Source organism: Vombatus ursinus, unplaced genomic scaffold (assembly GCF_900497805.2).
Source record: "Vombatus ursinus unplaced genomic scaffold, bare-nosed wombat genome assembly UNPS02014830.1, whole genome shotgun sequence".
NCBI classification, from domain to species: Eukaryota; Metazoa; Chordata; class Mammalia; order Diprotodontia; family Vombatidae; genus Vombatus; species Vombatus ursinus.
This window is the reverse complement of record NW_020954608.1, coordinates 38,922,502-38,939,587: the sequence shown is the minus strand read 5'-3', so window position 1 is coordinate 38,939,587 and position 17,086 is coordinate 38,922,502. Positions and strand designations below refer to the sequence as shown.

The window sequence follows — 17,086 nt, the reverse complement described above, 5'->3', positions numbered from 1 at the left end:
AGAACAGAAAGAATATCATGGTTGGACAATTTAAACCACTATATGCTTTTTGGATCCAACATTCAATGATAACAGAATGAAAAGTCAAAATTTTGTTATAGCACCATTACTCTAGCTGATTGGGGTAAATGTGGGATTTACTATTAGATAGATGCTTTAAAACATTTTCAGGGTACATACACTAAGCATGAACAAAGCATGGGCCAAGTATGTTGGCACAGCTGGCAGAAGCATTTCTATTGATCCTTCCTCCTAGGGAACATCTGGCTCACTCCCTACGCACACTTATGGTACAGAACTTCACCAATTTGATTCAGGAATGCTTTCTAAGATTCTATAAAGACATATTATTTCTAAAGCATAGTGCTATGAGCTTTGCACAACAGTCTCATTGCTCTTACTTTTCTCTTGCTTGAAATGACTCCATCTTTTGCAGAATTTGAAAGAAATGTATCTATATTTGACAATATTTTCACCAAATTAAGTTATAAAGTAATATGAACTTTTTTCAATTTGACAAACCATTTAGCTTTCAGAAGTCTGTAAAGAAGACAATAACAAAAGAATCATCAGAAGAAGCAGTAATTGCTGATGGTGCTAGTTAAGAAATGGGACCAACTAAACAATTCCAAGTGCCAAAAATTATAATTTTGATATGTGTTTATTTTTCCCATTTCTTCAGCTTTTTTCTTAAAAAAATTTTCTTGATACTATGGATTTTGTTTGACACTATGGATATTTCAAGGCCTCATTAATTCAATCACAATGAGTCCATAAAATTCAATTACTCTATTTATTATAACATTAATAATTTTATTTTATACCTACATAGTAATTCACAAATTTTTCCAAGTATTCTGACATTTTACCTTCTTAATCTTCACAACAGCTCTGTTATATGGGCAGGCAATTTACAAATGGGGTAACTAAATTTTCTTACCTCAAGAAAGGAGAAGTGATTTGCCTAATGTCATTTAGTAAGTTTACAGGCAGTAGAAATAGGATATTACACTTACTAGTCCAATGGTTTTTTCCCCACTATAGTATACTATGATATCTCTACTCTGCTATTGATAATTCTTCTCACATTTTGTTCTTTTCATAAACTAGCAAAAATTACACAATGATGTTAAATTCTTTAAAGTTCAATAGCCTATAGCTTCATTTACACTAAGAAATAATTCATAGTAAATTTGTAAACTTTTGTATTTCATATAATAATATGATAATTTTGTGATTAAATTACAGCTTGAGGGTTATAAGAGAACTAAAAAAATAAATATTATACACTCCTCCTGGGGGGAAGAAGTATTTTCCATGACTAGAAAGTTGGCAGTAATATAACATATTTAATTGAACAAGGTTTTACTCTAATTGTTTAATAATTAATATTAGAAATCTGAAAATTATCTTTGACACTTGCCTTTCCCTTACTTCTAGTATTTAGTTACCAATCCCTGATGATCCTATCTTGACAAAATCTCTCTTTCTGCTGACCCCTACCCTACTAAGTGACCTCATTACCACTTGTCTAGATTTCTGCAACAACCTTACAATAGTGATTACAATCTTTATTTTCTCCTCTATCCAATTCTATCATTTAGATGGCTACTAGAGTAACTTTCTTATGCATATATCTGATCATGTCACATATCTGCTCAAAAATTGTTTTCTCCATAGAGTAAAATTGAAATTTCTTTTGCCAGTGTTCAATGCCTTCTAGAACATGCTGGCATGCTATTCTTCTAGCCTTATCTTATTAATTTTCTACATCACTCTATAATCCTGTCAAACTGGCCCACTCTTGGCTTTCTCAACAGTCTCTCCCACCTTTGTGCATTTGCTCATCATGTCTGCTTTGCTTATAATGTGCTAACTCCTCTCACATGTTAAGTTATTATTAATCCTTCAAAACCCAAACCATATACTATATCCCTTCATGAATCTTCCATGATCCCTTTGATTGATAAAGATCATCTCCTACCAGGCCTCATAAAGTATTTTGTTCTCAAAATTTCTAATACACGTATTATATAATATTGTATTTCACAATTATCCCATTTTGTCTTATCCTTCTATATGATGATAAAGTCTATAAAAGTAGGGATTATTTTTTAATCCAAACAAATCTTCCCCAGAGCCTAGAACAGGGCTATATATACTGGGTATTTTAAAAATGTACAAAGAACACTGAGTAAACACATAAAACAGACAAAAAAAGTTTTTACAGTGGAGGGAAAGTGGGGGAAGATGAGAGGGAATGAGTGAATCTTATTCTCATTAGATTTGGCTTAAGGAGGGAATAACATACAACTCAACTGGGTATGGAAATACATCTTACCCTACAGGAAAATAGGTGGAAAGGGGATAAGAGAGCAGAGGGGGCAGGGATGATAGAAGGGAGGGCAGATTAAGGGAGGGAGTAATCAGAAGCAAACACTTCTGAGGAAGGACAGGGTCAAAAGAGAGAATAGAATAAACAGTGGTGGGATAGGATGAAGGGAAATATAGTTAGTTTTTCACAACATGTATAACCTGTATCAAGTTGCTTGCCTTTTCAATGAGGGTGGGTGGGGAGGGAGGGAGAGAATTTGGAATCCAAAGTTTTAAAAACATGCAACTGGGAAATAAGAAATACAGGCAATGGGGTATAGAAATCTATCCTACCCTACAGGAAAATAAAAGAGAAAGGGGATAAGAGAAGGGGGGGTGGTGATAGAAGGGAGGACAGATTAGGGGAAGGGGTATTCTGAATGAATGCCATCTTGGGGTGGGGAGAGGGGCGAGATGGGGAGAAAATTTGGAACTCAAAATCTTGTGGAAGTGAATATTGAAAACTACAAATATTTAAATAAATTTTAAAAATAAAAAAAAGAATGCTGAGTAAAGCAAAGCCTGGAAAGAATGTCTATGACCATTTACTATTATTCCCCTTTTCCTAGGGGGGAAACTGTATTGCTAATTATGAAAAACAACTGAACAAACAAGTAAAATAATTAAGCAAAATAGCTATTAAAACTTAAAACTGTACTAAGACTTTTGGGACATCCTATACATTAGCATGCATTACAGTGATTAAGCCCTTCCTTCAAATTAGTTTAATTTTAAAAAATTAGAATAGCCCAACAATGACCACAATCGGCCTTGGTGACTGACACAGAAAACAATCATTCTGCTTCAGAAATAATTTACTCAGACTTAGTTTTGAAAAATGTAACTCAGGAAAACATCTCCATGATGTATAAGTCTGGATGAGAAATGAAAAGCTCTTCCAAAAGGCCATTAGTGGAGTTGGATCAAAGACAGGGTATGTTCTACCAAAGGATGCTAGAAGGGTCATGCAGAAAGAATGGTAGGTAATAGCTAAAATAAGATCTCATGGAAACACAAATAGCTAATGGGGATGCCAAAAATTTGATGGGATTAACCAGTGGTCCAGATCTTCATATAGAAATAGTTAGCATGCGATTATTGGTGGCATAGTGGATAGAGCAGTGTACCTAGATTCTGGAAGATCTGACTGCAAATTCAGCCTCAGATACTTACTAGCAATGTGACTTTGGGCAAGTCACTTAACCTGTTTTGCCTCAGTTTCCTTAACTGCAAAATGAGAATAATAATAGCACTTACCTCATAGAGATGTTGTGAGCATCAAGTGAGTAAAAAGTGTTTGTTTAGTAAAAAGTTTGTAAAAAGTGCTTAGCAAAGTGCCTGGCACATCATAGATGCCAAATAAATGATTATTCCCTCCATCCTCCCTTCTGTTATTAGGTAACTTTATGCTTGAATAATGTTGAATTACACTAATTTAAGTGAATGATGATATATATTAATTAATATTACATAAAATCTTTTTCTCCAAGAATTGAAGAATAAGTTGTTTTGGTGATTAACTGTTTTTGTTAACCATGAAATATACCATACATGCTACATTGGGCCTGTGCTTATAGACCAAAAAAATAATAGAAACATGGGAATTTGTTTATTGAATCAGAGCTATGGTTCATCCAGCCTGGGCCTTGGTTGCCAAAAATAACCCCAAAGGTCCTACTGTGAGAATACATGGCAGCTTCTCTTGGATATTCTGGATATATCCAAATCTATTTTGAATCCATTTACATCTCCTGCCAATACTTTTGGAAAGTTCCATAAGTTTATTTCCCATTATGTGAAGTAGTTATAAATTCACCTTGCTCAAATTTCACCTTCAGCTTTCCTAGATGGAGAATTCTAAACTCCATAATTTGTTAATTGATTTATAATCAGTTAAATTATAACAATCTTCTTGTCTTTCTTATGTGGTAAAATATATCAAACCCTAAAACTTTAATGAAAATAATTGAATCTTTTTTTCATAACTTTTCCTTTATGGTTATATGGGTTCCAGATAAATGAAAGTGTATTATATGTACATATACCAAAGTATATGCTTGCATTTTTACAGTAATATTTGTTTAATTTAGAACATTGTAAGTTTAAGTACTTACATTAGCAGCCCCAAGAAGTATTAACGTAGGCCCAAGTCCTATTGTATATATAGATCTGAGCATTATAGACACAAGAAATGGTCGAATACCAAAAGGTTTAGGGAAGAAAAATAGCATAGATGTACAAACTGCAACTGCTATCCAAAGGAGGACTGAAAACAATGGAGAAAGTGTACCTACAAAATAGAAAATCTTTTTTAAACTAAGGAAGAAACAAGATAGTGTTATTTCATTTACTGTTTCATTTTTAATAGATTGAATCAAACCATAGAACACTTTCATAATAATTCCAATCAAGACTCTATATTAAAGAAGAAACTTTTTAGAACAATTCCCATTCTTAAATTTATAAGATAACATAATTAATTTCATGCTGCTAACATTCATTGGTTAATGAAGCATCGATTAGGTCTAAGAATTGCTCAAATGAGACGTTTTGCTTCTCTATAAGAATGATTTGCTAAATCTTTCTGTTATGCATGTCTTATTAAGAGGTTTAATTTCAATCTCAAGATTAATGACAAAAATGTAATCCATCTGATATGTGCTATTATGGTCTTATCTTCTTTTTTTCTCTAATTGTGAAACATCATTACAAGTGGCAAAGGAGGGTCCAACAATGCAGAATCCTATTTCTTTAATAAAATACATAAGGAAAGTTAATGCTTTTTTTTAAGTGAAGAGGATCTAATATTTGTGAAGACACTCGATCCAATTTAAGCCCTGGCAGAACCATGAAAAATTTTACCAAGAAGACCACAACTGTCAGCTGACTAAAAAAATGTCACAAACTAAATTTATTATTGTTAATGTCTGTCTAAAATAGTTTTAATATTTATTTTTTCCCTTTGAAATCAGTGTAATCAATTCATTAAAGTTTGGGTATGTAAAATACATTGATGTATTGATGCAAAAGAACTCCCTCTGATTGATAGTTTTACTGTCATCATGAAATTGGAGAAATACATTAGGGGACAACATTTATACCTCAGACATGTGGCTGTAAGTTGAGGTACTCAATGGGAAACCAAGAAGCCTGAGACCTTGTGCTTGTTTTCCTTTGGCAAAGGTCTTATGACCATTCTAATCCCTCTTGGCTATACTTCGCTTACTGTTTTAAAATCTTTTGTTTCTACAGAGTTAAGTGCTATAAAAGCTGGTACTGTCACTGAAACCTTGGCATTATCAGGGTTTTTGACACCAATACTATCTAAATCTTTATTATGAAGTGAATCTTAATACTTCCAGTCAGTAGGAAGGAGAATTTTGTTAGCCATAAAATAATCTAATAAATTAATGGCATCACTTTGAATTCTTAAAGTAATGTTTTAAATTATTTTATTATTTTAGTCATGAAAAGAAACAGGATAATTTCCTGGGAATTGAATCTCTCTATTGCGTTCCACAGGACAAATGCAGGATGGGAAGAGGGGCTCTAATTGTCTTTCAAAAAAAAAACTATGATTATTGATATTATCACTTTTGGTTTGTGGGGCAAGCCATATTGGTACCATAACCACATTTAATGTCCTGCAGCTCTAATGACAGTAACACGAATGTCAATTTATGCTAATTATGATTTGTTAGCTTCTTGATATGCATACATAAAGCAAGACATAAACTGTGACCAGCAATTCAATTTCACATTCATTGAGTTCATTGAGTATCCAAGCTTTTATTAGTGTGAGCTGCCTCAGTAGACAGAGAGGTCCTTATCACTAGAGATCCTCAAGCACTGGTTGAACAACCACTTAACCCCAAGAATGTTTTAGAGGGTATTTATTTGCCAGAGATGTTCTGGACTAGCTGAGCAAGTAATTTCAATGACAGTACAACAGTTCAGCACAAAAAAGATCAGAATAGGGGCACCTAGGTGGCGCAGTGGATAGAGCACTGGCCCTGGAGTCAGGAGGACCTGAGTTCAAATGTGACCTCAGATAGTTGATGCTTACTAGCTGTGTGACCCTGGGCAAGTCACTTAACCCCATTGTCTAGCCAGAATAGTTATGATACCTTTGTCAAGGAAAAACTACTACCAGGTCTTTAGATTGTCAGTTGACTGCCTCAGTTTATAGACATGGATCTGAGATGTGTTTGCTGCCCCCTTATGTATTTCTGCAATTTCAGAATGACAGTGAAACTAACATCTAAATCTTAGATACATTGATTCTAGTGTTCCCAACATTTTCTAAGAGGAGACAGAAAACAAGGCATTGAAAGCTCTTGCATTTGCATGTGCATGTTTAACTGTGTAATCAGAACTTTTAGTCATTCAAGCTCCAGAATCCTCCCCACTAACATAACCTCACACAAGGTTTCCAAGCAAAAGCCACATGACCATTTTTAGATATTTTGTAGAGGGATTTTTGTAACGTACAGGCTGGACTAGATGGCCTCAGAAGTTCCTTCCAATTCTGAGATTTTGTTACCTTCAGCTTATTTTATCCAGGCGTTCAGTAACAAACCCTTAAAAAGTCTAGTTCCTCTCTCAAGTATCTCTAACTTGACATCATCTTTGATTCTTTTGAATCTTCTAAAATAAATTTGCTACATATTGTAATTCACAGAACACACCTACTTATTCCCTAATTTGGCATTATTGTTATATATATTTCCTCCCAGAAAATTCCAGTTAAAAATTATACTTAGAAACTAAAACACATGTCCCTCTGAAGAAACTTTTTATTACACTTAAAAATGGAAAGCAAAATAACTTTTATGTTTTCCCCAAAATCTTAGATATAAGATATGTTAAAATAACATAATATTTTGGAGTTCTTGTTTTCCCCAGGCCTAGATTATATTTGTATGATCACACTTGCACCCCATCATCTCACCCCTCCTGACATGTAGCAACTTACTCCAGCAACTATAAACTTATAGTTTATAGTTCTTTTGCATATATACTGAAGATTAATGCAATCCAGGTCAGGCAGGACTTTTATAATATGTATTATTACACAGGGATTTTCCTAAAGTACAGATCCAATCATGTCTGTCTCACACACACACACACACACACACACACACACACACACACCCCATTAAATAAACTTCAGTGGTTCACTATTGCCTCTAAGACCAAATACAATTGCTCTGTTTGGCATTCAAAGCCCTTCATAACCTAGCCCCCTCCTAACTTTCCAGTCTTCTTACACTTTATTCTCCAACATGTACTCTGCAACCCAGTGACACAGGCCTCCTGATTATTTGAGAAATAAAACACTACATTTCTCAGCTCCAGGCATTCTCTCTGGCTGTCCTCCATGCCTGGAACATTCTCCCTCCTTTGTTCCACTTCTCCCTGGCTTCCTTGAAGTCCTAACTAAAATCCGATTTTTTACTGGAAGCCTTCCCCAACCCCTCTTAATTCTAGTGCCTTTCTTCTGTTAAATAGTTTCTATTTATCCTGTGTGGTTTGCATGGTATGTATTTACTGGCATATTGTCCTCACCATTAGATTGTGAACTCTTTGAAGGCAGCCACTTTCTGTATCCACAGCACTTAGCACAGTGCCTGACACATAGCAGGAGCTTAAATATTTATTGATTGATGTTTCCAAAGGTGCTCCAAAGAGTCAATGCTCTCTGCCTGGCACAGCAACAACTACTACTTCAGGGGTTACCATAATATCAGTTCTACCGCATTATTCTCTCCATCCACAGTCTTCCATCTTTGAGTGACAGATGAACCTCATTCAGGCTTCTACCCCTTCTGCCCTGGGTCCTCTAAGATATACATATTTTAGCCCCTAGGATTTCTACTTTTGAAGAAGCATTTGCTGAGTAAGCTGTCACTTCAGTCAAAGAATTCCTTCATAGCTTTCCTATTTATACAAACACCCTCTGTTTTCATAGCTCCTTCCATTCTATGCAGAGAAATGGGGTAAGGTAGGATACAACCCAAAGAAATTGTGGTGGTCAGGTACTGTATCTCACCACATAATCATCACCACCACACAATCGTTGGACCCTGGTGGGTTTTTTTGTTTTGTTTTGTTTTTTGTGTTTTTTTTTTAGTCCAAAAAATTGATTTATAACCCTTCATCACATAATCATCGTATGGTATAATTCTGTTCATCACGCCACTTACAAAGTAAACAGAACAGCAATGTATTCACCAGTGGCATAAGGATACTTATCTCCTGTGCATTGCGAGCAACCAGCCTAGAATTCTCAGCACATGCGCATTGTCAGTATTCAATTTTAATAGTATATTCATGAGTATTCTGTGCATCCTAATCTTGCACCAAAGACAGTTTAGTAATAATTATTTTTAAATAATACCAGCACAATTCTTTAGAACCTTCACATAATGGTCACACCCCACTTTTGCAAAATTTTGACATAAAATCTGTGACGATTATGCGGTAAAACATGGTAAGTGGTTGGTTGGAGCAAGAGGGCCTATATGTCTATCTGGTTTATGTTCCCTTTTAGGGACTAATACACACACACACACACACACACACACACACACACACACACACACACCATGATGTATATTTGGACTCTTAAGTTCCAATCCATGAACAATGAAAACGTTAACAGTATCTTTTTTTCAGAACTGAAAAACATATATTATTTAAAGAAAAACAATTTCTTACCTTCATCTCCATCATCTCCAAATGGGTAGAAAAGAGCAACAGCTAAATTAATGAATACAGCCAAATTGAATGAAATGCTTCCCCAGAGAGATATGTGTCTAGAGAACCAGAACAGTGCAGGGTTATCTAGAAGAAGAAAATTTATTTGTTACAAAGGAGACCTGCTACTTGGGTGGAGGGGGAGAGGATGAGAGACATCAGAGGTAGTAATAGTAATGCAAAAAAAAGAATAGAAAAAGTATCACTGAAACATTAAAAAAAATTATACATTGATAGTTGATGGAAGATCAAAAGGGGACACAGACACAAACAAGCAGGGAGTTTCATTACTACCATGTTAAATATAGTTTATATTTTATTTAACAGAAGTTCATAGTTTCATAAACAATCTTTTTTTCTGTTTTTTGTATATTGAAATATTCATATTTAAGGTCATAAAAATAAAATTAGTATAAAAAGAAGGCATCATGTATTATTGTTTTCATATTCAATGAAGTTTAGATAGAAATGGTTCTGGGATAAGTCACTATCCATCTATTCTTTTATGTTTAATGTCTACAGACCATTATACATAGATAAAATGATTTTTTAATTGATCAAAAGTATTATTCTATAAATTCCTCTTCTCTAGGCAAGTCACTAAAACATCTTCAGGACAAACTCCATTAGCAAACACAAAAATGACCATGAACTTGTACTTCAATCCTATGTGATTTTGATTCCTTCTCCTAAAGCTTTGCTTTCTGAAGGCTTTTAATTTCATATAGGTATGGAGTCTGGAAGACACAAGTTCAAACCCAGCCTCAGACATTTGTTAGCCATGTTATCCTAAGCAGGTTACTTAACCTGTTTGGCATAGTTTCCTCAACTATAAAATACAAATGATAGCATTACCTACCTCAGTGGTCGTGAGGATAAAATGAGAACATGTTTAAAGTAACTAACACCTAAGCAATACCAGTCTTAATATAAACATTTGGAATTATATGTTAAAGTGTAAGAAATTTGATAAAAAACTTGAATAATACAAACCAAACATAGGGCCCATAACACTAAGGAAACTATAGAAAAATGAACAGTTCCATGCCTAGAAGAAAAGAAGAGGATTCATAGACATTCTTATAGGACATGAAAAAGGGAAGGGAGCAAGCGTTGATTAAGCACCTACTAAGTGCTAGGCACTATGCTAAGAGCTTTACAAATATCTCATTTTATGCTTACAACAACCTTGTGAGGTAGGTAATGTTATTATTCACATTTCACAGTTGAGAAAACTGTGCCAAACAGGTTAAGTGACTCATTCAGGATCACACAGTTAGTAAATGTCTGAAGCTGGGTTTGAACTCATGTCTTCCTAACTCCAGACCCAGCACTGTTCTATCAAATTGCCTAATTTTAGCAAGTCAACAACCTGCAATATTTTAGGAATAAATTTACATCACTGAGCAATAATCAATATTGATAATAGACAAATGCCATTGTATTGTCAAATATTGTTTACCTCTAGATAAAGTCTTTGAAAGCAATAAGATCTAAGAATAGAATAGACTCTCCATGAGTGACATTCACATAAATTTAGGCCCCAATACATTGACAAGGAAGAATGGAATAAATGGCTGAGTCATGCAGATTTGTTTGTGAGAATGAAGAGTTTTATGGTAGCAATTCAACAACAAGTCAATTGCCATGAGGAACTACAGAAGTTATCCTTAGGGCTCTCAGACTTAGTGATCAAATAAAAATGTGCAAGGGAAACCTAGAGAGAGTGCAATAAATCACAGCAGGCTATACATATTTATTGCCTACTGTATTTAAATACCTAGCAAAACATGATGTAGTAACTCAAATTTTATACCAAAAGCTTATTCTCTTTCATTGACAAAAATAATATGAAGAATTTAATCAATTAAGCTTTACTGGCACCAGAATGTTAGCATAAACTGGATTGGTACCCATTATCACCCAGATAAAATACTGATTCACAAAAATTAGAGAACAATGTTTAAAATAAATATTACCATCCCTCAGTACTCATAATCCCCAACCTATATAAAATAAAAAGTTTTCAAATGATATATCAACAAGCATTTATTAAGTTCCTATTGCCAGCCACCTTACTAAGTATTGAAGATAGGCAAAAAAGCAAAACAAAAATACCAGTCACTGTTCTCATGAAGCTCACCATCTACTAGGGGGAAAACCATGCAAACAATTATATACAAACACATGATACAAAATAAACTGATAATAATCTCAGAGAGAAGGCACTAGGATAAAGGAGGACTAGGAAAGACTTCTGAAGGAATGCGAGACTATAGCTGAGACTTGAAGGAAGTCAAGAAAGCTAGGAGTTGGAGATGAGGAGGGAAAGAGTTCCAGGAATGGGGGACAGCCAATGAGAATGCAAATTATAGAAATATGGCTGAGAATATAAAAACGATGTGGGAACAGGATGAGATACATATCATACCTGTTTTCTTGTCTGCTACTGGAGTTGTAATGAGAATGCTTTCAAGGGAACTACATAGAATGAACTTATATCTTAATTTTTTTTAATATGAAAAGGCAGGGGTTTTTTAACCCATTTGTGTAATAATAATAATGATGATGATGATGATGATGATGATGATGATGATGATGATGATGATAGCCTTACATGTAATTAATAAAATGGCTAAGATCCAAAAGCAGAACAAAAAGACCCTCCGTGGCCAACATCTGTGTAAACTCAAGCAACAATATGTCAACAAAGAAACACTGAACAATGCAATGGATGAGTCATAAGGATTTGTTTACAGAAATGAATGGGTTTATTATAGTGATGTAAGACCAGTTTTTACTACCTGAAATTATAGAAAAGTCATCCTCAGACAGCCTAGACTTATTGACCCATGGAGATATTTTAATCAAATGATAGATATTGTGCTACATATTACTGAAGGCTGCAAAAATCTACTACCTACTTAGTATCTAGAAAGACAAAATGAAGTGATCAGAGTGATACATCAGAACATTATCCTTCATAAACTAGCAGGTGATGATCAGCAATTGGATAAAGTACAAACTTTATGATATCCTTGAAAAATCAACAAACTGTACCAGAACCAGAATATCAAAAGAGACAAAACTGTTACCTTAAATTGACTCCACATAAAACTGATCTATCTAAATTTTAATATCAACTTTTAGTAAATATTCTTAGCACAGTGTCTAGCACATAGTAGATGTTTAATAAAAGCTAGCTCCCTTTCCCTTCCCTTTAGACATATACAATAAAGATGTCTATGAATCTTCTTTTTTCCTTTGTTTTTCTATAGTTTCCTTAGTGTTATCGCTCTCATATTTTGTTAATATTGTACAAGTTTTCACCAGGTCTCTTACAGTTCAACATATAATTCTAAATGTTTATAGTAAGACTGGTATTGCATAGGTGTTAGTTACTTCAAACATGATCTTCCAATTCAGCTTTGGTTTCAGAGTACAAATAACTCTCTTAGTGTGCATGTGTGTGTGCATGCATGCATGTATATATCTATATGTATGTATATGTGTGCAAGTGTGTGTGTATATATATGTATATATACATGAATATATTCATACATGTAATTAGATATTTTGGGTTGAATTCTTGAATTTGGAAACCACACTTAGCAGCAATTCTATTTAGGATAGATGACAATAGATCTAAAGCTCGGCAGTACTATAATGGGCTTAAATTATTTCCCTGAAAAATGCCAAATTTTTTGATGAATTGTCCTTGATATTATTGTACTGGCAACACGTTTTAAATCGAAAACAGTTTTCTATGGACAACAAATACTCTAGCATTCCCACTCTACTTTATATAGTTGACATACATGAATAAAACTAGTATAGAACTGAGTCAAAGGTTTTATAAAAATAAACAATGATACTATATATGTTGTAGTACTTTTGAACAGTTTAATCAATAATTACAGAAATGATAATAAGTTGCTTTTGACATGCCCTGGGAATTTTTGGCACACATTTTTCATTCCTTGGCCAATATTTTTTATGTAATTATAGATTTTTAAAGTAATACTAGCCTTGAATTTTTTATTATTTATGAAAATACTATCATCTTGGTCTCTATAAGTGACTTCCAATAAGTCCAAAAGCATGCCTCCACCTCACTTCCTAGCCACTAACTACAAACTCACCATCACTTAACCAGCCATCATCCCTACTAGAACTTTACTCTTCTGCTAGAACCATTCTGGCTCTGAGGAGTGAACTTTTCCTTATCTTGCAGGCAGGTAGGTGGCACCATAGATAGGGCACTAGGCCTGAAGACAGGAAGACTTCTTTCTGAGTTCAAATCTAACCTCAGATAGTTACTAGCTGTGTGACCCTAGGTAAGTCACTTCACCGTGTTTGCCTCAGTTTCCTCATCTGTAAAATGAGCTGGAGAAGAAAGCAGCCAACCACTCCGGCATCTTTGTCAAGAAAACCCCAAAAGGGGTCCCAAAAAGTTACACATGACTGAATCACAACAGCTTATCTTGCAAAAACCAGGCCTCTACTTTCTGGACACAAGATCCAAACCATGACACCTCTCATCTTCCTTCCCAGCTCCCCTTTATGTGTTGATTTGCCCCATCAGAACTCAAGTTCTTTGAGGACAGGTACTATTTTGGTTGCTTACATTTTCATCCCCAGTGCTTAGCACAATGTCGAGTACATTGTAAGCACTTAAATGCTCTATCTATCTATCCATTTATCTATCTGTCTATCTATCTGTGCATCTCTCCAGAAGGGTTGCTGGCATTCTCATCTTTTGGTAATAGTTATGTCATGTCTTAAGTTGAAAAGGTAGGATCAGGCTTATGTCTGAAAGGAAGCTGGCAAAGTGCCATGCTAGTAATTCATGCACCACTGTGAAGAGTTTGTGCCAATATTTATGCATTTTACCCAGCTCCCCACTTCATGGATTGTCAGATAACCTAGAATGTCAGTTACTGTCCTTGATGTAATAGTTCAGTTGTTCAATACATTAATAATGCCTAAGTTTTCTGTTTATTGTTTGAGTCAACTTAAATTTTTGAGTTAAAATTTTTTCAATCATAAAGATAACCAAAAATTTTCACCATTCTCCTTCAGGGAATTCTCTCTTGCCTATGATTTCTTTATATTTTTATATATTTCTCAATTCTCTATAATAAAGTTTTTATTGATGTTGTTTATTTTGGTACTATTTTGACTTCTTATATTGCCTTAACCTTTTAACTTTTGCTTTTAATTGTTAAGGAAATTCAGAACTTCTTATATGCTTTGTGTTTCTATATTCCTTTCCACATGATTCTTTTTCAGTATTCATTTTCTTCAGTATATACTAGTTAGATATGCAATCTTCCAGTGTCTTTTTGTAGATCTTCAATAGCTCTCTCAAGTTGTTTCTTGGTGGTATTTGATGCCTGTTTTATGAGTACTCCTTGATATCTTTCCTTGAAACTCTTCTCCTCCCATGTTTTGTTTTGGTGTTTTATTTGTTTTGTTTTGTTTTGTTTTGCTTTGTTTTTAACCACAGAAGTAGCTGCTGCTATCAAACACAGAAAGGACTTTCAGAATTCTGGTCCAAGTATGCTCACCTCCTTTTCAAAATAATTTCAGACTTTGGGGCAGTTTTTTGTCAACTGTTTTGTTATCATCTCCAGGGTCTTCAATTTCCCTTTCTTCTTTAGTAACTCCTTAATTTCATCTCTTTTAATCTAATATAGATGTAAGATTGAAGTGTTTTTTATGATTGCTCTTCACTGCTGAGCACTGTGTTGTTGCATAACTAGATTCAAGCCCCTGTTTTGCTACTCTCTAACTGACATTGAAGTAGTCACTTAATCTCTCTTTTCTCATCTGCCTCAGTTTTGTCATCTGTAAAAATGAAGGGGTGGGAGTAGATGTTCTAATTTCCCATCTAGCTCTAAATCTATGATCCTAGAATCCTACAACATAATGAGTGAATTCATGGCAGATGTTGCTCATATGGGGCTTTTTTATTCCATTTTTGGAGCACTGCATTCTATAGGATCTATCCAAAGGCAAACTACTTCCAATTATATTAGATAAATTTAATTATTATTGTTGATGCCATTTTTATTACTGAGAAATGCTGTAGAAATCCAACAAAAGTAATTAACTATTATACGTATATATGCATATATGTATATGGTACACAGAATTTTCATTGAACTTAAAGTTTTACATGGGATAATAATAAAGGGAATAGTTCCTCATTATTCTATAAAATGTTTTGAAAACACATTTCACAAATTCATATTCAAAAATGTTGTTTTATGGTGCTGTCAAAGTATTAATTGGCAAATCACATTTATTAGTTTTTTGCTTATTATTGTTTAACAATCAACAAATCAAAATATCTAGGATCTATGATTTCATCAGTATGGGGGATCCCTCCAATCAATACCTATTATAACCTCTCCATTCCTAAAAGGTTCTATGGTTTAAAAAATCACCAATGAAGTCAACTGTAAAGTTATGATCCTATTGTACTTAGGAAATATTCTGAGCAAAAGGAATAATACCATTAGCTAGAAGCAGTGACACCAAAGTTAAAAGTTGGAAAATACTTGCTATAACAAAACACTATCCAAATCTAGGATTCTTGCCAGCTTAGAAGTACCTTTCCAAAAGTCAGAAAAGGCTAGCAACCTTTCATTCTTTGATGTCCAAAATCATAAGACCACATAACAAATATATTCCACTTCCTGGAAAAAGAAGTCTTCAGTTTTGTGAGCCAGGATACTACTTTATATCTCAGATGTCACTAATGGATATTCGGTAATAAACGCCAATATTTATGCTTTAAGTTTTACAAACTTGGTAGATTTTCTGTGGAGGATAGGTAGAAAGACAGGGATGTGAACTGAACAGGGTGAGAAGGCATAGATGGGTTCTTATCTACACTGATAAAGGGAATATCCAAATTCATGAGGTCATAGATGTACGTAAGTATTGAACTAAGTTTTGTAATCAACAATCCAGCTATTTCACTTTATCTGACTGCAAGTGTCATATTTTAAGATTTGTATGATTTAGTGAGACACTTTGAAAAATTTAGAAAATTTGCTCAATCACAAGACAATAGAGGAAGAGGGTGCTTGCTCTTTTTCTATATTCTATTCACAGTTTGTTAATGACCATTCAAGCCCTATTCAGTGAACATCAACTATGCAGCTGTTCATCTTTCTGTCTGACAATGAAATGTACAGCTGCTACTTTGCAATACATAATATTTACAAAACTAGAGGACTGCAGCCAAAAGACTATCTAATTAGTCAGTTTCACATGTTTTCTCTCTTTTTTTTCCCTATAGTAAGTGGCACGTGTCTCCATTTCAGCAATAGGCTCAGTTTATAATCTTAAGCATGTAATATAAGACTTATAAGAAATACCAATTAAAAAGAGGACTGTTGCCATGAAATTTGATTAAATTTATTATTCTCATACATATAATATAATATTTTTATTTCATTAATTAAAATACTCACTCCTGATTTTCTTCTGCCATTTCATTTCATTGTAAAGATCTTCTGTTTGTTGGAAAAAGTCATTCACTTTGCTTCCTTGTTCATCTCTCTCAGTCATGTTGAATACACGACTTTTGGATTCTCGAGTGAGGTATTCACATATATTTGGAACAGGGAAAACAATCTGTTCCATAGTTCTATCATAACGAACAATCTGAAATATAAATTTGTGGTATCTTTAGATTTCTAAGTACTTGAATCTAACTCTACTTTTCTTCTTTTAGTCTGAGTATATATAATATAAACTCTGAAACTGAAGAATTCAGTTGTATGAAAAATATGCCTGATGCTTGATGCTTTTCCCCCAAACAATAAGAATTAATGCTTTCTATCCTTTCTGAATTAAAGTTATGTTTTGGCAAGCTTCACAGTTATAGTCTCACTCTGACTCAATGTATAAAAAGGATTGCTTTAAAGACAAAAGATAA

General features: G+C 34.0%; 1 protein-coding gene across 1 annotated transcript in view; it reads right to left on the bottom strand.

Annotated features, from left to right (window-relative positions):
• Nucleotides 1–17,086, bottom strand: part of ITPR2 (inositol 1,4,5-trisphosphate receptor type 2) — a 507,541-nt gene that overhangs the window by 89,471 nt on the left and 400,984 nt on the right. The window contains exons 47-49 of the mRNA XM_027838537.1: nucleotides 16,620–16,812; nucleotides 9,094–9,219; nucleotides 4,488–4,663 (exon numbers count right to left, since the gene is read on the bottom strand). Coding sequence (XP_027694338.1) covers nucleotides 4,488–4,663; nucleotides 9,094–9,219; nucleotides 16,620–16,812 — 495 coding nt within the window. The remainder of the gene's footprint in view (nucleotides 1–4,487; nucleotides 4,664–9,093; nucleotides 9,220–16,619; nucleotides 16,813–17,086) is intronic.